Source organism: Centropristis striata, chromosome 14 (genome assembly GCF_030273125.1).
Source record: "Centropristis striata isolate RG_2023a ecotype Rhode Island chromosome 14, C.striata_1.0, whole genome shotgun sequence".
Classification (NCBI taxonomy): Eukaryota; Metazoa; Chordata; class Actinopteri; order Perciformes; family Serranidae; genus Centropristis; species Centropristis striata.
Genome location: NC_081530.1, coordinates 34,980,279 through 35,002,323, shown reverse-complemented (window position 1 = coordinate 35,002,323; position 22,045 = coordinate 34,980,279). Strand labels below are relative to the sequence as shown.

Sequence of the window (22,045 nt, the reverse complement as noted above, 5' to 3'; positions counted from 1 at the left end):
CAAAATAAGTAAAAGGAGCAATCTTTCAGTGTGATAAATTGTGCAGTTTTATTATATTATATTATATTATTTTATTTTACAAAGTGAACATGTATAAAAAGTGATTTATAGCATGAATCTCATCAGTGTGCATGTGTGTCTCTACAGGCCTGTGTGTACGCGAGTACTATTTCAGTTCTGACCAGAAGACTTTTACTGAAGCACAACGTTACTGCAGACACAGATTCAGAGACCTGGCCACTATAGACAGCATGGAGGATGTGGAGATCCTGAACACAATGCCAGAAACAGAAGGAGTGTCTGTGAGTTCACTTTTCTCTTTATTTCCTTTCGAAGATGTTTTTGACGATCATGTCAGTGACAGCTGGATTTAAAGTTTTACAATCTGAGCCTTGATACAATTCTACAATGTGTGTACATGTCATTTAGCAGACGCTTTTATCCAAAGCGACATACAAATGAGAGTTAATACAACACAAGCAAGGATGAAGTCAAGAAACATAGCAAGAGTCAGAGCCGTGGGTTAAGTTTGAGTCCATTTAGTGCTTTTAGGTCGCAAGAGCTGTCAGTGCAATACTTGTCGTAGTGGTCAGTCAATCATCTGCAAAAAGCAGAGATGCTATTCTTAGGTAACCACACCGGATCCCTTCCTCTCCCCGGCTGCGCCTTGAGATCCTGTCCATGAAAATCACGAACAGAATCGGAGACAAGGGCAACCCTGGCGGAGGCCAACACCCACCGAGAACGTGTTTGACGTTGTGCCAAGTATGCGAACACGGCTCTCACTTTGGTTATATAGGGACCGGATAGCTCGTAGCAACGAGCCCGGTACCCCATATTCCCTCAGTACCCCCCACAAGACTCCCCGAGGGACACGGTCGTAGTTCTTCTCCAAGTCCACAAAACACATGTAGACTGGATGAGCAAACTCCCATGACTCCCATGTCTGCCACTCCACTGGCACTGTCCCAGACCTCCACGCGACACTTAAGAGGCGTGTCAACCATGACTGTCCAACAGTGTCCAGAGCCTTCAGCATCTCAGGGCCAATCTCATCCAACCCTGGCACCTTGCCGCCCGGAGTTTTTTGACAACCTCGGCGACCTCTGCCAGGGATACTGATGAGTCTTTCCTCAAGTCTTAAGACTCTGCCTCCTCCACAGAAGACGTGTTGGCGGGATTAAGGAGTTCCTCAAAGTGCTCTTTCCACCGTCTGACGGCATCCACAGGGCGGGTCAGTAAGTCTCCTCCCCCGCTGAACACAGCTTGGGCCAAGCCCTGCTTTCAAGCCCCGCATCAACAAATGAGGCTTTGAACATGGCCCATTCGGACTCCATCTCCCCAGCCTCACCCGGGATGCTGGAGAAATTCTTCCGGAGGTGTGAGTTGAAGACCCTGCAGACAGGGGCCTCCGCTAGACGTTCCCAGTTCACCCTCAGTACACGTTTGGGTTTGCCAGGTCTGTCCAGCATCCTCCCCCGCCACCTGATCCATCTCACCACCAGGTGGTGATCAGTTGACAGCTCTGCTCCTCTCTTCACCCGAGTGTCCAGAACATGTGGCCGCAGATCTGATGACCCGATAATAAAATCGATCATCGATATTTGGCCTGGAGAGAGAGTCCAGCCTCTCTCCAGGAGTTTGGTTCCAGAGCCCAGGCTATGCGTGGAGGTGAGCCCAACTATTTCTAGCTGGTAACGCTCCACCTCCCGCACAAGCTCGGGCTCCTTTCCCGCCAGTGAGGTGACATTCCACGTCCCCAGAGCTCGCCGCTGGAGCCGGGGGTCAGCATGCCCAGGTACCCGCCATCACCTGCCGCCTTGCTCACATTGAACACGACCCCTATGCCCCACTCTGCGGTGGGTGGGCCACAGGTCGGCGGATCCATGTGGCTTTTTCGGGCTGAGCCCGGCCGGGCCCCATGGCCAAAAGCCCGGCCACCAGACGCTCGTCTGCGTGCTCCCCTCCCGGGTCTGGCTCCAGGAGGGGGCCCCGGTTTACCCGTGCCGGGCGAGGTTCACCGATCTTCATGAGTCCGCTTCATAGGGGTCTTTTGAATTGCTCTTAGTCTGGCCCCTCCCCTGGGACCACTTTGCCTTGGGAGACCCTACCTGGAGCTGCTGCTCCCAACAACACAGCTCCCAGGATCACTCCACCACGATAAGGTGGCGATTCTTGGAGGAGAGGTTCAAGACTGTGCGCTCCAGAATTTTTGAATGGAATAGCAGGAGTGAGACAGGTCTGTAGTTTCCCACCTGTCTCTGGTCCAGTGATAGTTTCTTGAGCAGTGGAGTCACCTGGGCCTGTTTGAAGGTGTTGGGAAACACGCCAGCTGTAAGTGACGAGTTGATGATGTGTGTGATATGTGAGGATCAGACTGATAGGCAGTATCAACACAGTAAATGCAAATTTTACATAAAAATATTTCCCTGAACTAAAGAGCAGGGTCCAATTCTTTATATTACAATCAAATATGTGTTTCAGCTCGCCTGGATCGGGCTGTACGATGATGTGAACAGCTGGAGGTGGTCACTGTCAGACACAAGTTTCTACAAACACGGGGAGGAGGAGTTCAGACGATGGCAGACTGGACAACCAAACAATGCAGCAAGTGAAGAACACTGCACAATAATGAAGGATGGGCTATGGTATGATGTCCGCTGCACAGACAACCAACAGGCAGTCTGCTCTGATGTCAGAGGTGAGAATATCCAGCAGTGAAGTTAAAACATTCCAGTTGAGCTTTTTGACCTCTCCCCTTCTCTGCTGCTCTTTGCCTCTCTGTCTTCACTTACATGAAGGTCATTTAAAGCAGATGGTTGTGAGTCCAGCAGTCATTTCACTGTGAGAAGCTGCAGGTTTATATAAAGAGCTCCATCATTAACAGGTTTATCCCACGTCACTGTCTCAGTCAACAGGGCTGCAAGAGAAGGAGTTGATATGCACACAGCTCCACGGTGACTTCAGCTTCATGCTGACATTCATTAAGAAACATCAAACTGCTGAGAAAAATATTCATATGTAGTAAAACTCAAATAAAGTATGCATCAGTGTTGTGTGTTATGGTGCCTCTGCACAGCATTTCCCTGTGCTCTGTTTTCAGGGCTGGATGTGACATTTGTCCTTATTAACGACTACATGACCTGGACTGAGGCCCAGAGCTACTGCAGAGAACACCACACAGACCTGGCCAGTGTGAGAGACCTGACAGAGAACCAGAAGGTCCAGGAGCTGGTTCCAGCAGGAGGACAAGTCTGGATCGGCCTTTTCAGAGACTCCTGGAAGTGGTCCAATGGGAGTAACTCCTCGTTCAGCCACTGGAACCCAGGGGAACCTGATAATTACAGGGGGACGGAGGCATGTGCAGTAGCAGATTTCAGATCCTCTGGAGTATGGGGGGACAAGAACTGTGACTGGAAGTTTGCATTCATTTGCAACACTCCAGCTAAGTGGTAACCACTGATTCAAACAGTATTCATATCAGATTTAGGTTTGCAGAAAATAAGTTTGTGGTGACTTAAATGTGAGAATATCAACAGATGGAGGAAGTAACTGCTTAGATCTTACTGATAAACCCCGCCCCCTGGTGGCGGGCTGCAGTATAGCTCTAAACTAACCACAGACAGGACAAAACTAACTGATGACACTTTTATATAAACAGGATGCTGATTTTTATCCAAGCAGAAATATCGGAAATGATCATGTTTCATTGTTTTTTTAAGCATCTTTGAACTGGGTGATGAGTCTGATTGGCAATGATGTGATGGAGGCAATGCTGAAGCAGGTAAATCATCTTTTTATTCAAATTTTATCGAAAAACTGAGCAAACAAATGACTGTTGGAAGCAAATTTAAAATAAGATGAGAAAAAACTTTATTGACCCTCAGAGAGTGAATTCACATTAAAGCAGTAAAAGAAACAGTCTGAGTAGGAAACAGATAAAGAGACATTTAAAATATTAAATACAGCAAAATCATTAACAAACCATATGTTTTAACATTATAATGTTTTGGACAGTAACAGTTAGCAAAAGCTCCGCCCCCTTAGTTTCTGTTGCTATGCCCGTCAAGCTTCCAGGACTGTTATCAGCCTAGTTTGTTGGACTAGTTCTGCACTAGTAGTGGTAAGAATACTAGTTGACAGGAACCATAACTGTTAAATCCGGTTTGGGTTATCTCATCTAACAGCTAGACAATCGTTAGTTAGCTCATGTTTGCTAGCTAGCAGTTTACCTTGGAGCAGACATATGTGTGTCTTTTGATCTTGGAGATTTATGTTGACAGTGGGCTCTACCACGCTGTTTAATCCACTGCCAGCAACGCTCCTCTTGTTTTTTGAGTTTGGGAAAGGGGGAAAAAACGACTCCTCCTGCTAAACTCTGAGGGTACCTGGTGTCAGATTTACAAATTCGTATTCACACCGTTTCACCTTATTGCTCAGAGCTCAAAGCCAGTCGGACGTTCTTCTCTTAGTTACGGTTGCAGTAAAAACTTATATGTGTCACCAAACGTATCAAGAAATACAATTACAATACAAATACAAATACAATTCAGCAACATGAGAAAAGCCTGAGCGTTTACAGGAGAAGAAACATTGAAAGTCACAAACTATCATCTGAGGGGAAAAACCCTGAAAAAGAGCTTCCAGAGGATGAAATGTAAATACCAATGCAGAATGTGATCTCTCTGTGTGAGTCATAATGTTTGTCAGCTCCAACAGAAGCTGAAGGACCAGGGGCTGAATGACGACGTCACACTGAGCTGGAGGAAGCAGGCAGATGGAAAAGTCTTCCACAAGGAGAAGAAGAAGACGAGCTTTCATTGAGATTTGCTGTTAATCAGAGAAAAGTGTGTTTCTTTCCTCAGAGTCCTCGTGTGATGTGTGAGAATAGAGCTGCAACAATTAGCAGATTAATCCACTCGTTGCAGCTGTTTTCATAATCAAATAATCATTTTAGTCATTTTACCTCAAATATCTGCTGGTTCCAGCTTCTGCAATTTAAAGATTTAATGCTTTTATTAGTCATATATGGTCATAAACTTATATTTTCTTATATTTAAACGTATACAGACTGTTGATTTAGTAAATATGAATTCATCTGTTTGGGCTGAGGGAAATTATAACAGGCAATGTTTTATTATTTTTTACATTTTATTTATAGGTTAAATAATATAAACTAGATTTGACTGGAATCAACTCCAGTGAAAATACACCTTTAAACTTTAATGTCGTGTGGAAACATTCAAATCTAGTTTAATGAGTAAAAATATCTTTCTTCATTTGAGTGTAATATATTGCATCAAAACATGCCAAACAGTTCCAAAGAGTTTTAAATAAGCATCTTTAATGCTTTTTTTGTCATATATGGTCATAGATTTATATTTACTTATACTTTAACATGTCGGTTTATTAAAAAAAACACATTTGAATTCATGTGTTTGTGCTGTGGGGATTTATAACAGAGATTTTTCACTATTTTCAGATATTTCATTGATACGACTAATAATATTAGATTACATATATTCTTTATGATGAGATAATATACTTGGTTCTTTCAACTCCATATGTTTTCTTTTAGAAATTAAAGTGTCTCTGGGAACAATCCTGTTATGACAAAAATAATGTTGTTGTGAAAATGTATGATGAAATAACATTATGATGTCTGCAATTACTTTAATAAACATCTTTAATTATTTCACAAACTGTTGGTTTATTTATATAGCCGTGGAGTGAAGTCAGAGTTTGATAAAACTGCCTGTAAAATGATCTGGAGTCCCTGATTCTCTATGAGAAACACTATTAATAAGCAGTGGCACACAATCATAGCTTTTCAGCTTTTCAGCTTTTCCTCCAGCTGCACTTCATCCCCTCATCACATCAGTTTGGATTTAAGTCCAAACTTTCAGTGGACTCAGGTTTGTTTTGTTTGTCTCCACAAAACTTGGATATAGAGTTCCTTTATTAAGTTCCAGTTGGCTGCATTCTCCTGCATTTGGCTCCAACTCAAAAAAGAGATCTACAAAAAGAGATTATATATGAATATGTAGACACGTCAGTAATTAGCCTCAATGTAAAACATTTGTCTGTCACTCACACAAGCCTTTACAGACATGAAATATAAGGGATACAATGTATGAGACAAGCTATTAATCTCAACCAACTGCAGTAAACCATACACAGAGCATGGCACTTAACAACAATATTATTTTGTCAGTTTCATCCTGTTGGCCTCCAGCATGAGTATCAGTTTATTTGACCAGTGTGTGTGTGTGTGTGTGTGTGTGTGTGTCCAGTGAAGTGTGTCAGTCTCTGCAGTAGCTTCCAGCTGCAGCAGTCAGTTCAGTTTCTGTTCTGCTGACTGAGGGAGGTTTTTGTACGACGCTTTTTCACTGTGTGAACACCATCTGACTGTTGGGATAGTGATAACTCTGACAGTAGTAAACTGCTGCATCTTCAGCCTGAACTCCACTGATGGTCAGAGTGAAGTCAGAGTTTGATCCACTGCCTGTAAAACGACCTGGAGTCCCTGACTGACGACTGATAGCATAGTAAATAAGCAGTTTAGGAGTTTCTCCATCTCTCTGTTGGTACCAGGCTAAACGGTCCCCACTATTAACCCTCTGACTGGTCGTACAGCTGATGGAGACGGAGCCTCCCGGAGCAGACCTCACTGCTCCAGACTGAGTCACTGTGTACTGTCCTCTGGACTCTGAGGACACAGAGACAGAAACATAAAGCAGCGTCATGGTTTTGTGGGCTTCATTTCAGAGGGACGGATGTTGATAGAGGAGAGGAGTTTGATTCTCTGGACTTTACCTGTGAAGCAGCAGCAGAGGAGAGTCCAGATGAGGACGCAGATCAAAGTCATGTTTTTGATGAGGAGGATTTCTGTGGCTTCTGTTGTCATGAAGGACAGCTGTCAGTCATCCAGTGTTCAACTCTCAGGACTATAAAGTCTCCCAGAGCACTGGAGCATGGTGCTGCTGATGCAAAGTGGCTCTCTATGGAAATGCTCTGACTGACTCCAACAGGGACCTGGATTACTCTGATAAACTGATTGATCCATTGATCATCAGCATCATCAGAGTGTTGTTTAAGGATGTTTAAATACAGTTTTTATTTGGTTTTACTTCTTGAAAAACTTTGGTATCAAAATGTTTGATTCAGGGTCCCAAGAGCCGACCGGAACAACTATAAAAGTCTGTTATTACCTGTTAAATGTACGTGTTGATCACAGGATGACTGCATCAGACACTTATTGCATTTGCTCTCATGTATTATATGTGTGACTTTTTGGCTGCTAGCTGCCCATTAGTACAATAGAATATATATTATACTGTGTTTTATATGTTTTTAAGGTGTTCTGTGTTAAAGACATTGGGCCTCATTCATGAAACGTTAGTAGATTTGTGCGTAGATTTGCACATAAAAGCCTACGCTACTAAAAACCTACTCCGGATTCATGAACGCCGCGGGAAACTCAGATCTGATCGTAAACACGTGTGTATGATCATGAATGCCAATCCATCGTAAGGTGGCAGCGTGCTCCCGGTAATCAGCAATTAGCATGAACCCCGCCCATGAATTGCTAATGACCACCATATAAGAAGGTGTGTAGAGGCATCCTGTCAACCTGTCAGTCATGGCACAAAGAAAAAAAGAATGAGAAAGAAAAAAGAATTTTTCCGAAGCGGAGATTGAAGTTATTTTGGGAGAAGTGGAGTCCAAAAAATTTTTTTATTTTCATCTGTTAGTAGTGGTGTGACAGGGACAGGCAAAGCGAAAGCGTGGAGGGAGGTGACGGACGCAGTAAATGTGGTTTCTGTAGTGCAAAGAACTACGTCCGAGGTTAAACGTAAATGGTTTGACATTAAACTTGACGCAAAGAAACGCATTAGCGCACACAAAAAAAGTACATCTGCCACAGGAGGAGGACGCTCAGAGTCCAAATACCCCGTTGGTGCGCTCTACAACGGCCCGAGTAGCCGCGTGCGCCTCATTGTATGCTCCTGTGGTGTCTGCGGGCTGGCCAGTGGGGTCATAAGCCACGGCGTCAGTGGGTAACCCCTATCCCCTATGGATATAGAAAGGTAAGTCCATATATAACACACACATGTGATTATGCAGGCTATATTCTTACCAATGAGCCAGCCGTCTCTCACAGCTCCATCCTCCAAACGCGTGCCAACTGCGCAATTACGCAGGATGAATGCGTCATGCGTCCCACCGGGCCACCGTGCCACAACGTTTAACAACACACACTTTGCATCACAGATCAGTTGCACATTCACGGAATGAAAGTTTTTCCGGTTAATGTAAGCAAATGCATCACCGGATGGAGCCTTGGTGCGTACGTGTGTGCAGTCTATGGCACCGATAACACCTGGCATGTTTGCAACTGCACTGAACCCGTGCATTACTTCTGTCTGCCGTTGTGCGCCGTATGGAAATTGGATATACTCTGGCATTAATTTAATGATACCTCTGAGAACTGCAGGCAGGATGCGTCAATTTACATAGATAATTCACAATTATGAGTTTAATCTGAATCTTAATCCCGCCAATTGCCAACTAATTGAACTAAATATGTTATATTTTTAATCGTTTGCCATGTTTATATCACATGTTTCAAAGGCATCTGCGTATTGTGTACATAACAGAACGCATTATGAATTAAAATTGTAATTTCCAACAGTGACGAGCATTATTTATATGCGTTCTTAAATTTACACAAGCACTACGTGTGGTCAGCAGCATGTGTAGATTTTGTTAGTAGCTACGAAAAGATCGGAGCTACTAAAATATTGATGAATGCGGAGATGCACACAAATTCGTTCTGCTCATGTTTCATGAATGAGGCCCAATGTATGTAGCTGGAGAAGCCAAAGACACATTTACAATGAAGTCGATCTGAGCTAATTTAATATATGTGCAAGTAAAATAAATATACTGTATTGTATAAAAATCTGCATGAGGAAATCTGTGGCATTGTGTTGTTATCAGTTTCCATGTTATCTGTAAAATCTTCTAACAGAGACCTATCTTGGTGAGTTTGTTTGTGTCAGAGTCAGAGAGCCGTGTCTCTCTACAGTGAGAGGTTTTTGTACGGCGGCTCAATGAGTTTGTATCACTGTGGTACACGTTCGGTGGAGGAACCAGACTGGATGTTGGAAGTAAGTCAAATATCTTAAATTTTCAACAATTCTAGTCATCTGTCTTTCTGTTTTATATATATTACACTGTCCAGGAAAAAGATAGTTGCTTATCACTTTAATTGGTGAGTTTTTGACAAAGATTTTGCACTCAGAGACAAAATGTGCTTCAGCAACATAACTTCAAAAACTCATTTTAATGAAAATAACATTTAAAATCACAGGAGGAATCATTGTATCCATCTTCAGTGGTAATGTTGCATCTTTAGGGCTTGTAGGTTTAGTTCAGTCAGACAAAGTCAGAGAGCCGTGTCTCTCTACAATGAGAGGTTTTTGTACGGCGGCTCAATGAGTTTGTATCACTGTGGTACACGTTTGGTGGAGGAACTAGACTGGATGTTGGAAGTAAGTCAAATGTTTATTGAAAAAAAAAAGTTTCTGCACAAATTATTATTTAAACATTGTATAATTAATTTAATTATGTTGTTTGATGTTTAGTTTTCCTCCATAATGATAACTGTTGTTATGTTGAATTATCTTCATGAATTAACATTGAACAAAGATAAAGATTGGAGATACATTTTTTAATAATCTTTATATTGTGTCATGTGTTGTTGCTGATGTGTTTTTTTTTTCATCAAATCATTTGAACAGTTTATTAAATAATGACTGAAATCCACATGAATAACATTTAGTTGCTGTCAGTTTATTTTCTGTATTTATTCATGTTGAATTTAAGAACTTATATAATGTGTAGCTCAGGTTTTACATGCTGTTGATAAGAGTTTAAAATGTTGCCTGCTTGTTTTATTTCCAGTGTAGTTTGATGTATTTCAGCTCTTTCTGTACGATGATTCTCTCTGTGCTGATATGCATGAGAGGCTTCTTAAAGGGAAGTGAAACAATGTGTGAGTGAGTGAAGCAGAGAAACCATCTGACAGAAACTCCTTAAAGGAGAAGATCAACTCTCACACAGGAAAGGTGTCCAAGTGTCTGCTGGTTGACTAACAGCTGTGTGGTCCCGCCCTCCTCTAATCTGATTGGTGTCTCCTAGGTGATGCCCCTCCCACCCTGATGGTGCTGCCCCCCTCCAGGGAGCAGCTGCAGCAGGGGACGGCCACGCTCATGTGCCTGGCCAACAAGGGCTTCCCCTCAGACTGGAGTCTGTCCTGGAAGGTGGACGGCAGCAGCAGCAGCAGCAGCTGGGAGCAGAGCAGCAGCCCCGGGGTGCTGGAGAAGGACGGCCACTACAGCTGGAGCAGCACCCTGAGGCTCTCTGCAGACCAGTGGAGGAAGGTGGGCTCTGTGACCTGTGAGGCCACCCAGGGCTCCCAGACTCCGCTCTCAGAGACTCTGAGGAGAGACCAGTGTTCCCAGTCCTGATCTGACTCACTGCTTTTACTCTGCTACTGCTCTCAGTCTGCTCTCTTTCTCTGTTTCTCTCATGATGTTTCAACATTAACTTGTTCTTGCTTGTGTTGATAGTTTTAACATTTTCAAACAATAAAGAATTCCATCGTTTATTATAAAAGTGACCAGTCTTTTGAATTCCTTTCTTTCACATGTGTTATATTTTCGGAGCATGAATCAGATTAATGTGCCAAAGTGACAATCGTAAGAAGTACATTTTTTAATAGTTTTAGACTGTAGACATGGTGCAGCCATTTCATCACAAAGCTATCAGATCTAATTAATTTATACTTTTGAAGATCCATTTGTGAAGCTAAAGTCATTAAATTTGTAGTTTTAATCCAAGATCCCTTATCATTCATTTGTAATCCTATGTTCCCAATATAAATAGTGCCCCGTGTGAGTCATTTATATTGATATTAGCATATCCATTTTTGTTTCACACCAAAAATGTATAATCCAATTCTAGACTTGCTAGAAGTCTGTTCTTTTTACACCAGTAGTCTGCTACAGGAGTAGTTACATCTGTTCTCACAAAAGTACACTGTGGTGTAAATTAATTTATCACCCAGAGTTTTTTTGACAGCCAATCACTTCCTGGCTTGTTTTCACCTCAAGTCCCTCACCTGAGCTTTTCCTCCAGCTGCACTTCATCCCCTCATCACATCAGTTTGGATTTAAGTCCAAACTTTCAGTGGACTCAGGTTTGTTTTGTTTGTCTCCACAAAACTTGGATATAGAGTTCCTTTATTAAGTTCCAGTTGGCTGCATTCTCCTGCATTTGGCTCCAACTCAAAAAAGAGATCTACAAAAAGAGATTATATATGAATATGTAGACACGTCAGTAATTAGCCTCAATGTAAAACATTTGTCTGTCACTCACACAATCCTTTACAGACATGAAATATAAGGGATACAATGTATGAGACAAGCTATTAATCTCAACCAACTGCAGTAAACCATACACAGAGCATGGCACTTAACAACAATATTCTTTTGTCAGTTTCATCCTGTTGGCCTCCAGCATGAGTATCAGTTTATTTGACCAGTGAACTTCAACATTATCTTTTCATCTTCATCTTTATTTTATCTTTTTTCTTTTTGTCTGACTTCAGACAAGATAATCAAAGTATTTCTGCATCATTGGACGTTTATGTTCAACTACTACATCACCATGGATGTGATGGGGTCTGTCTCGTTGAGAGAAAGTAGTTCCAGTAAAACTGTTAGTAGTCAACTCTGTGGATTTTTACAGAATAATCAGGACTTTTTATTCTCAAAAGTTGCATCCAAGTGTTGCAAATATTTTAATTCATTAGTTTAGTTCTGTAAACATAATCCATTCCCATCTACAATATTAAAGTGACAGTACATAAAACATAACTGTCTGCATGGCTCCACACCACTTTGAGTATCTGAGAATTTACTGTACACCTTAAACATGTTAACATTTATCTGTCTGTCTAAGTGCAAACATCAACTGTTGGTTAAACTCTGCTGTAGGCCTACATATGAAAGAGGAGTGAATGGACCAAGGAAACTTGCTTTGATTACTGATCGTATTAAGGGACTGAAAGAAAGGAGGATTTTGTGATGTTGAAAGGATATCGTCTGATTTGATGATTTTACTCTGAGATGAAAAGTCTAAGATGTTGATTCTTTTCTTGATGGAAAAATTCTATACGTGTGTGTATGTGTGTGTGTGTGTGTGTGTGTGTGTGTGTGCGTGTGCGTGTGTGTGTGTGTCCAGTGAAGTGTGTCAGTCTCTGCAGTAGCTTCCAGCTGCAGCAGTCAGTTCAGTTTCTGTTCTGCTGACTGAGGGAGGTTTTTGTACGACGCTTTTTCACTGTGTGAACACATTCTGACTGTTGATCTTGTGAAGACTCTGACAGTAGTAAACTGCTGCATCTTCAGCCTGAACTCCACTGATGGTCAGAGTGAAGTCAGAGTTTGATCCACTGCCTGAAAAACGACCTGGAGTCCCTGATTGACGATCGCTAGCAAAGTAAATAAGCAGTTTAGGAGTTTCTCCATCTCTCTGTTGGTACCAGGCTAAATGGTTCCCACTATAAACCCTCTGACTGGTCCTACAGCTGATGGAGACGGAGCCTCCCGGAGCAGACCTCACTGCTCCAGACTGAGTCACTGTGACCTGTCCTCTGGACTGTGAGGACACAGACAGAAACATAAAGCAGTGTCATGGTTTTGTGGGCTTCATTTCAGAGGGACGGATGTTGATAGAGGAGAGGAGTTTGATTCTCTGGACTTTACCTGTGAAGCAGCAGCAGAGGAGAGTCCAGATGAGGATGCAGATCAAAGTCATGTTTTTGATGAGGAGGATTTCTGTGGCTTCTGTTGTCATGAAGGACAGCTGTCAGTCATCCAGTGTTCAACTCTCAGGACTATAAAGTCTCCCAGAGCACTGGAGCATGGTGCTGCTGATGCAAAGTGGCTCTCTATGGAAATGCTCTGACAGTGTTCCCAGTCCTGAACTGACTCACATGTTGTACTCTGCTTCTACTCTCAGCAATTGTTTCTCTCTCATGAGACTAAAAGAAATCCTGCACAAGTCCACCAACTTATACTGGAGAGCCTTTTGATCTTGTTCCTTTTTCTGTGTAAGAAGTTCATAAAGCCCTCAAAACATTAAATCAGAGAAAACCTTCTGGCCCAGATTTGATAGATTCTTATTTTGTAAAATTGGCAGCTGACTTTGTGGCGGAGCCTCTTACAATACTTTTTAACCTCACAGTTGAAAAAAATGACATACCTTCTTCATGGAAATCGGCTTTTGTCCTCCCATTATTAAAAAGTACTCACATGATATTCTATCAAAACATCAATCTGGCTTCGGGAAAGTGGTAAATGACAATACTGTAGCACTTGACAAAAAACTACACTGTGCATCTCTTTTTACTGATTTGTCAAAAGCGTTTGACAGTGTCGATCATGATATTTCAAACTGCGTCACTCAGGATTTTCAGAGCACACAGTTGCTTGCTTCTCAAATTATCTCAGTAATAGGTCCCAATGCATGATGGTCTGTGTTCTGAATTCGTTACTGTCCACAAGGGGGTGCCACATGGTTCTGTATTTGGGCCCCTCTTATTTATCATTTATATCAATGACTTGGGTCTAAATTTGTCCGAGCAAATGTGCATTTCTATGCTGACGACACAGTTATTTACTGCTGTGGATCAACTCTTGTTCAGGTTGTTGAATCTTTGCAGAAAGCTTTTGTAGCTGTACAACACTCATTAATTCACTTGAAACTGGTTGTCAATGCTGATAAAACAAAGCTTATGTTGTTTTCCAACAGTAAAAAAATTGCCTCAAATGGTTCCCCCAGTGTCCACTAAATACTTAGGAGTCTTAGTTGATGACTCACTCACCTTAAAATCACATATAGAAAACCTTGTGAAGAAGCTGAGGCTAAAATTGGGTCTTTATTTTCAAAATAAGTTGTGTTTTTCTTTTAATGTAAAAAAGCTTCTTGTCACTGCAACATTTTAACTGTGTTGGATTACGGAGATCTTTTGTACATGAATGCTGCTGCTAAATGTCTTAGAATGATTGATAGTGTTTATCAGCTTCTTTGAGGTTCATTACTAACTGTAAGATGGTCACTCACCATTATGAATTTTACTCTGGGGTAGGATGGCCTGCTCTGGCCACTCCAAGGGCTAGTCATTGGTATACTTTCATTTATAAGGCAATATTGGGACTGCTGCCTTCATACATTTGCACCTTAATTACTGTGAGAAATGCTGGATCTTATTCTCTTCGTTCACAAGATCAATTGTTGCTTTCTGTCCCTTCTGCTCTACAGAGTTGGGTAAAAGGGCATTTGTTTACTCTGCACCTTATGCTGGAATATGCTAAAGAAAGACTGGAAACTAACTGACTTAATTTCTTTGAGCACTTTTAAATCCAAACTGAGATTTTGTTTGAAAGAAATTGATAGGAAGACAAGGAATGCAAGTCAAGACGAGACTTCTATGAACTGTAGTGAAATTAAGGGAATGTGAATAAAATGTTCCTTTTCTGTGTCTTCATTATCTGCTAAATAGTTCCCACTAGATTCAAACATTGCCCTATCAAACACACAGTATTATCTATTGCTATCAGCATGTATGTTCTCAGATATGAAATCTTATATCAGAACATATTGAGAAAATGAGACTTGAGGTGATTCATGAATTGTGTGTAATATTAATTTATGTTTTATTTCTTCTATATTTTCCTGATAATCAATTCTAGAATTGGTTATCAGTTTTGTTTGCGTATACTTGCATTGTATAAATGTTTACGTATCTACACACCTGCTCTGAATCAGTTTGTTCATCCTTCCTTTCTCCTAAAGGGTTTTTTCTCTCCAGCCAATCAGTTCTCAGCTTGTTTTCCTGCCTAATCACCTCATTCTCCTCACCTGAGATCCTCTGCCAGTCTCTCCACCTGCAGCTCATCTCCTCATCACATCAGTTTGTATTTCAGTCCTGATTTTCAGATTAATCAGTTTTGTCTTGCCTCGATGGAACATGAATATTGTCTATGTTGTCTAACAAATATGCATTTTTTGTCACTATTTTGAATCCAAACAAACAATAACTGGTCAAAAAAAGAATGCAAATAGAAACCAAAATATTCTACAACCAAATATCTAACCCCATTGTAAAGCATCAGTGTTTCACTCACACAAGCCTTTATGAGAGACAGCAGACGTTTTTATATTGTTTTTCATGTCAGATGGAAGAAAAAATGCTCCCTGCTTTTAAAATGATCTCTAATTATTTTTTACACAAAGGACAGAAGGTTAAAGGTTAAACAACTCTGTGTGTGTGTGTGTGTGTGTGTGTGTGTGTTTGTGTGTGTGTGTGTGTGTGTGTCCAGTGAAGTGTGTCAGTCTCTGCAGTAGCTTCCAGCTGCAGCAGTCAGTTCAGTTTCTGTTCTGCTGACTGAGGGAGGTTTTTGTACGACGCTTTTTCACTGTGTGAACACCCACTGACTGTTGATCTCATGATAACTCTGACAGTAGTAAACTGCTGCATCTTCAGCCTGAACTCCACTGATGGTCAGAGTGAAGTCAGAGTTTGATCCACTGCCTGTAAAACGATCTGGAGTCCCTGATGCTCTTTGATCTGCCCAGTAAATAAGCAGTTTAGGAGTTTCTCCATCTCTCTGTTGGTACCAGGCTAAACAGTGGTAGATGGCAACAACAGAAACATCCTGACTGGTCCTACAGCTGATGGAGACGGAGCCTCCCGGAGCAGACCTCACTGCTCCAGACTGAGTCACTGTGACCTGTCCTCTGGACTCTGAGGACACAGAGACAGAAACATAAAGCAGCGTCATGGTTTTGTGGGCTTCATTTCAGAGGGACAGATGTTGATAGAGGAGAGGAGTTTGATTCTCTGGACTTTACCTGTGAAGCAGCAGCAGAGGAGAGTCCAGATGAGGACGCAGATCAAAGTCATGTTTTTGATGAGGAGGATTTCTGTGGCTTCTGTTGTCATGAAGGACAGCTGTCAGTCATCCAGTGTTCAACTCTCAGGACTATAAAGTCTCCCAGAGCACTGGAGCATGGTGCTGCTGATGCAAAGTGGCTCTCTATGGAAATGCTCTGACTGACTCCAACAGGGACCTGGATTACTCTGATAAACTGATTGATCCATTGATCATCAGCATCATCAGAGTCTTGTTTAAGGATGTTAAAATACAGTTTTTATTTGGTTTTACTTCTTGAAAAACTTTGGTATCAAAATGTTTGATTCAGGGTCCCAAGAGCCGACCGGAACAACTATAAAAGTCTGTTATTACCTGTTAAATGTACGTGTTGATCACAGGATGACTGCATCAGACACTTATTGTATTTGCTCTCATGTATTATATGTGTGACTCTTTGGCTGCTAGCTGCCCATTAGTACAATTGTATATGTATTATACTGTGTATTATCTGTTTTTAAGGTGTTCTGTGTTAAAGGCATTGTATGTAGCTGGAGAAGCCAAAGACACATTTACAATGAAGTCAATCTTAGCTAATTTAATATATGTGCAAGTAAAATAAATATACTCTATTTTATAAAAATCTGCATCAAGAAATCTGTGGCATTGTGTTATCAGTTTCCATGTTATCTGTAAAATCTTCTAACAGAGACCTATCTTGGTGAGTTTGTTTGTGTCAGAGTCAGAGAGCCGTGTCTCTCTACAGTGAGAGGTTTTTGTACGGCGGCTCAATGAGTTTGTATCACTGTGGTACACGTTCGGTGGAGGAACCAGACTGGATGTTGGAAGTAAGTCAAATGTCTATTTAAAAAAAAGTTTCTGCACAGATTATTATTAAAACATTCTATAATTAATTTAACTTATGTTGTTTGATGTTTAGATTTCCTCCATAATGATAACTGTTGTTATGTTGAATTATCTTCATGAATTAACATTGAACAAAGATTAAGATTGGAGATACATTTTTTTAATAATCTTTATATTGTGTCATGTGTTGTTCGATTTTAAACAGTTTATTCAAAAATGACTGAAATCCACATGAATAACATTTAGTTGCTGTCAGTTTATTTTCTGTATTTATTTATGTTGAATTTAAGAACTTATATAATGTGTAGTTCAGGTTTTGCATGCTGTTGACGAGTGTTTAAAAATGTTGCCTGCTTGTTTTATTTCCAGTGTAGTTTGATGTATTTCAGCTCTTTCTGTACGATGATTCTCTCTGTGCTGATATGCATGAGAGGCTTCTTAAAGGGAAGTGAAACAATGTGTGAGTGAGTGAAGCAGAGAAACCATCTGACAGAAACTCCTTAAAGGAGAAGATCAACTCTCACACAGGAAAGGTGTCCAAGTGTCTGCTGGTTGATTGACAGCTGTGTGGTCCCGCCCTCCTCTAATCTGATTGGTGTCTCCTAGGTGATGCCCGTCCCACCCTGACGGTGCTGCCCCCCCTCCAGGGAGCAGCTGCAGCAGGGGACGGCCACGCTCATGTGCCTGGCCACCAAGGGCTTCCCCTCAGACTGGAGTCTGTCCTGGAAGGTGGACGGCAGCAGCAGCAGCAGCAGCTGGGAGCAGAGCAGCAGCCCCGGGGTGCTGGAGAAGGACGGCCACTACAGCTGGAGCAGCACCCTGAGGCTCTCTGCAGACCAGTGGAGGAAGGTGGGCTCTGTGACCTGTGAGGCCACCCAGGGCTCCCAGACTCCGCTCTCAGAGACTCTGAGGAGAGACCAGTGTTCCCAGTCCTGATCTGACTCACTGCTTTTACTCTGCTACTGCTCTCAGTCTGCTCTCTTTCTCTGGTTCTCTCATGATGTTTCAACATTATCTTGTTCTTGCTTGTGTTGATAGTTTTAACATTTTCAAACAATAAAGAATTCCATCGTATATTATAAAAGTGACCAGTCTTTTGAATTCCTTTCTTTCACATGTGCTATATTTTCGGAGCAGGAATCAGATTAACGTGCCAACTTGACAATCGTAAGAAGTACATTTTTTAATAGTTTTAGACTGTAGACATGGTGCAGCCATTTCAATGGTAAATCACAAAGCTATCAGATTTAACTAATTTATACTTTTGAAGATCCATATGTGAAGTTAAAGTCATTAAATTTGTATTTTTATCCAAGATCAATTATCATTCATTTGTAATCCTATGTTTGAGATCACTGCTCAAACTAATTCATGACCTTTAAGTTGTGATGTTCAGTTTGTTGTTAAATGGTATTTATTAATTGTTCTGAAGATCTGAACTGAAAAAATCTCAATAATAGAAATGTTCACAAAATTGGAAATAAAAATCAGCATATCATCTGCATAAAGTAATATCAAATGAATCAAAGACGAGATTTTACACAAAAAAAAACTTTTCTCATTTTAAAGTTTATTAAAATGTATTACATTAATTCTTTGATAACTCAGAGACCCTGAGAGACCAGTGTTCCCAGTCCTGAGCCTAACCCTCATCAATAAACCACTACTGTCTAACTTTGATACATTATTTGTTCCCATTGAGTAAAACCTCTCAGTGTGTTTCTAAAACAAAAGTAGCTTCAAAATGTACAACCTAATTACTATTGTGAAATTATTTTTTAGAGCTCTCAAAGTTATCTCGATAATAACACGTTAACGCAAATTCCTTTTAACGGAGATGATTTCTCTAACACATGTTCTGTAAGTATGAGCCCCGTAATCTGTAGTTACTGTTGGTGTGAATGAGTTACCATGGAGACGTCCAGTCTCAGATACCAGAGAGAGACTCCTCCACCTCACCCCTCGCATTACCTCACGGTACATATACACGTTATTTATTGTTTGTTTTAATATATTTGTTGTATCAGCCTGTTTTGATCCCACCAAGTAGAAGAGAATGTTTCTGAGCCTTTATTATCCCCATGTGAGGTTAGACAGTTACACTGTGTCACATTATTCACTTTAAGTCTGAAGGATCTTATTTACCTGACCAACCTTTTTTACAATGTGTCTGTTGTTGTGATGTTGAGGTCAATCATTTAGTGTTGAGCTCTTTAGTTAACCTTGACACATGTTAAGTTGGACACTACATGCTGTTAGTGTTACTGAGTCATGTTACATTATCTCTTGTTTCTTTTTGGGCCTCAGTTTGACATGTTTTGCTTTCAGCATATTTATTGAGTATGTGGTACCTTTCAGGATATATGAATATATTTGTGTGTATTTATAAAATGTTAAAAGTGAATCGTGTGTGTCTGTGTGTGTGTGTGTGTGTGTGTGTGTGTGTCCAGTGAAGTGTGTCAGTCTCTGCAGTAGCTTCCAGCTGCAGCAGTCAGTTCAGTTTCTGTTCTGCTGACTGAGGGAGGTTTTTGTACGACGCTTTTTCCACTGTGTGAACACATTCTGACTGTTGATAGAGTGACCACTCTGACAGTAGTAAACTGCTGCATCTTCAGCCTGAACTCCACTGATGGTCAGAGTGAAGTCAGAGTTTGATCCACTGCCTGTAAAACGACCTGGAGTCCCTGACTCACGAGTGCTAGCATAGTAAATAAGCAGTTTAGGAGTTTCTCCATCTTTTTGTTGGTACCAAGCTAAGATGTGGTCAGAACCATCATAGTACACATCCTGACTGGTTCTACAGCTGATGGAGACGGAGCCTCCCGGAGCAGACCTCACTGCTCCAGACTGAGTCACTGTGACCTGTCCTCTGGACTCTGAGGACACAGAGACAGAAACATAAAGCAGCGTCATGGTTTTGTGGGCTTCATTTCAGAGGGACGGATGTTGATAGAGGAGAGGAGTTTGATTCTCTGGACTTTACCTGTGAAGCAGCAGCAGAGGAGAGTCCAGATGAGGACGCAGATCAAAGTCATGTTTTTGATGAGGAGGATTTCTGTGGCTTCTGTTGTCATGAAGGACAGCTGTCAGTCATCCAGTGTTCAACTCTCAGGACTATAAAGTCTCCCAGAGCACTGGAGCATGGTGCTGCTGATGCAAAGTGGCTCTCTATGGAAATGCTCTGACTGACTCCAACAGGGACCTGGATTACTCTGATAAACTGATTGATCCATTGATCATCAGCATCATCAGAGTCTTGTTTAAGGATGTTTGAATACAGTTTTTATTTGGTTTTAGTTCTTGAAAAACTTTGGTATCAAAATGTTTGATTCAGGGTCCCAAGAGCCGACCGGAACAACTATAAAAGTCTGTTATTACCTGTTAAATGTACGTGTTGATCACAGGATGACTGCATCAGACACTTATTGTATTTGCTCTCATGTATTATATGTGTGACTCTTTGGCTGCTAGCTGCCCATTAGTACAATAGAATATATATTATACTGTGTTTTATATGTTTTTAAGGTGTTCTGTGTTAAAGACATTGTATGTAGCTGGAGAAGCCAAAGACACATTTACAATGAAGTCAATCTGAGCTAATTTAATATATGTGCAAATAAAATAAATACACTGTATTGTATATAAATGTGCATAAGGAAATCTGTGGCATTGTGTTGCTGTTATCAGTTTCCATGTTATCTGTAAAATCTTCTAACAGAGACCTATCTTGGTGAGTTTGTTTGTGTCAAAGTCAGAGAGCCGTGTCTCTCTACAGTGAGAGGTTTTTGTACGGCGGCTCAATGAGTTTGTATCACTGTGGTACACGTTCGGTGGAGGAACCAGACTGGATGTTGGAAGTAAGTCAAATATCTTACATTTTTAACAATTCTAGACATCTGTCTTTCTGTTTTATATATATTACACTGTCCAGGAAAAATATAGTTGCTTTATAACTTTCATTGGTGAGTTTTTGACAAAGATTTTGCACTCAGAGACAAAATTTACTTCTGCAACATAACTTCAAAAAGTAATTTTAATGAAAATAACATTACCACTGAAGATGAATCATTATATCCATCTTCAGTGGTAATGTTGCATCTTTAGGGCTTGTAGGTTTAGTTCAGTCAGACAAAGTCAGAGAGCCGTGTCTCTCTACAGTGAGAGGTTTTTGTACGGCGGCTCAATGAGTTTGTATCACTGTGGTACACGTTCGGTGGAGGAACCAGACTGGATGTTGGAAGTAAGTCAAATGTTTATTAAAAAAAAAAAGTTTCTGCAGAGATTATTATTAAAACATTGCATAATTAATTTAATTATGTTGTTTGATGTTTAATTTTTCCTCCACAATGATAACTGTTGTTATGTTGAATTATCTTCATGAATTAACATTGAACAAAGATAAAGATTGGAGATACAATTTTTTAATAATCTTTATATTGTGTCATGTGTTGTTGCAGGTTTTTTTTTTCATCAAATCATTTGAACAGTTTATTCAATAAATAAATAAATCAGCCATTTCATCACAAAGCTATCAGATCTAATTAATTTATACTTTTGAAGATCCATTTGTGAAGCTAAAGCCATTAAATTTGTAGTTTTTATACAAGATCCCTTATCATTCATTTGTAATCCTATGTTCCCAATATAAATAGTGCCCCGTGTGAGTCATTTATATTGATTTTAGCATATCCATTTTTATTTCACACCAAAAATGTATAATCCAATTTAAGACTTGCTAGAAGTCTGTTCCTTTTACACCAGTAGTCTGCTACAGGAGTAGTTACATCTGTTCTCACAAAAGTACACTGTGGTGTAAATTAATTTATCACCCAGAGTTTTTTTGACAGCCAATCACTTCCCGGCTTGTTTTCACCTCAAGTCCCTCACCTGAGCTTTTCCTCCAGCTGCACTTCATCCCCTCATCACATCAGTTTGGATTTAAGTCCAAACTTTCAGTGGACTCAGGTTTGTTTTGTTTGTCTCCACAAAACTTGGATATAGAGTTCCTTTATTAAGTTCCACTTGGCTGCATTCTCCTGCATTTGGCTCCAACTCAAAAAAGAGATCTACAAAACGAGATTATATATGAATATGTAGACACGTCAGTAATTAGCCTCAATGTAAAACATTTGTCTGTCACTCACACAAGCCTTTACAGACATGAAATATAAGGG

The 22,045-nt window shown here is 40.8% G+C and overlaps 1 protein-coding gene, 1 pseudogene and 1 gene segment (V, D, J or C); 2 read left to right on the top strand and 1 right to left on the bottom strand.

Annotated features, from left to right (window-relative positions):
• LOC131984882 (immunoglobulin kappa light chain-like) overlaps positions 1-10,687 on the top strand; it is a 43,279-nt gene extending 32,592 nt beyond the window's left edge. Inside the window, exon 4 of the mRNA XM_059349875.1 lies at positions 10,207-10,687. Coding sequence (XP_059205858.1) covers positions 10,207-10,535 — 329 coding nt within the window. The 3' untranslated portion in view covers positions 10,536-10,687. The remainder of the gene's footprint in view (positions 1-10,206) is intronic.
• Positions 10,688-14,181: 3,494 nt separating this feature from the next.
• Positions 14,182-18,040, top strand: LOC131984425 (Ig kappa-b4 chain C region-like; annotated as a pseudogene).
• An 854-nt stretch (positions 18,041-18,894) lies between these two features.
• Positions 18,895-20,272, bottom strand: LOC131984424 (immunoglobulin kappa variable 4-1-like). The segment is given in 3 exon segments: positions 18,895-18,899; positions 19,388-19,747; positions 19,855-20,272. Coding segments are annotated over 3 exon segments (456 nt in total).
• Between the last annotated feature and the right edge of the window lie 1,773 nt (positions 20,273-22,045).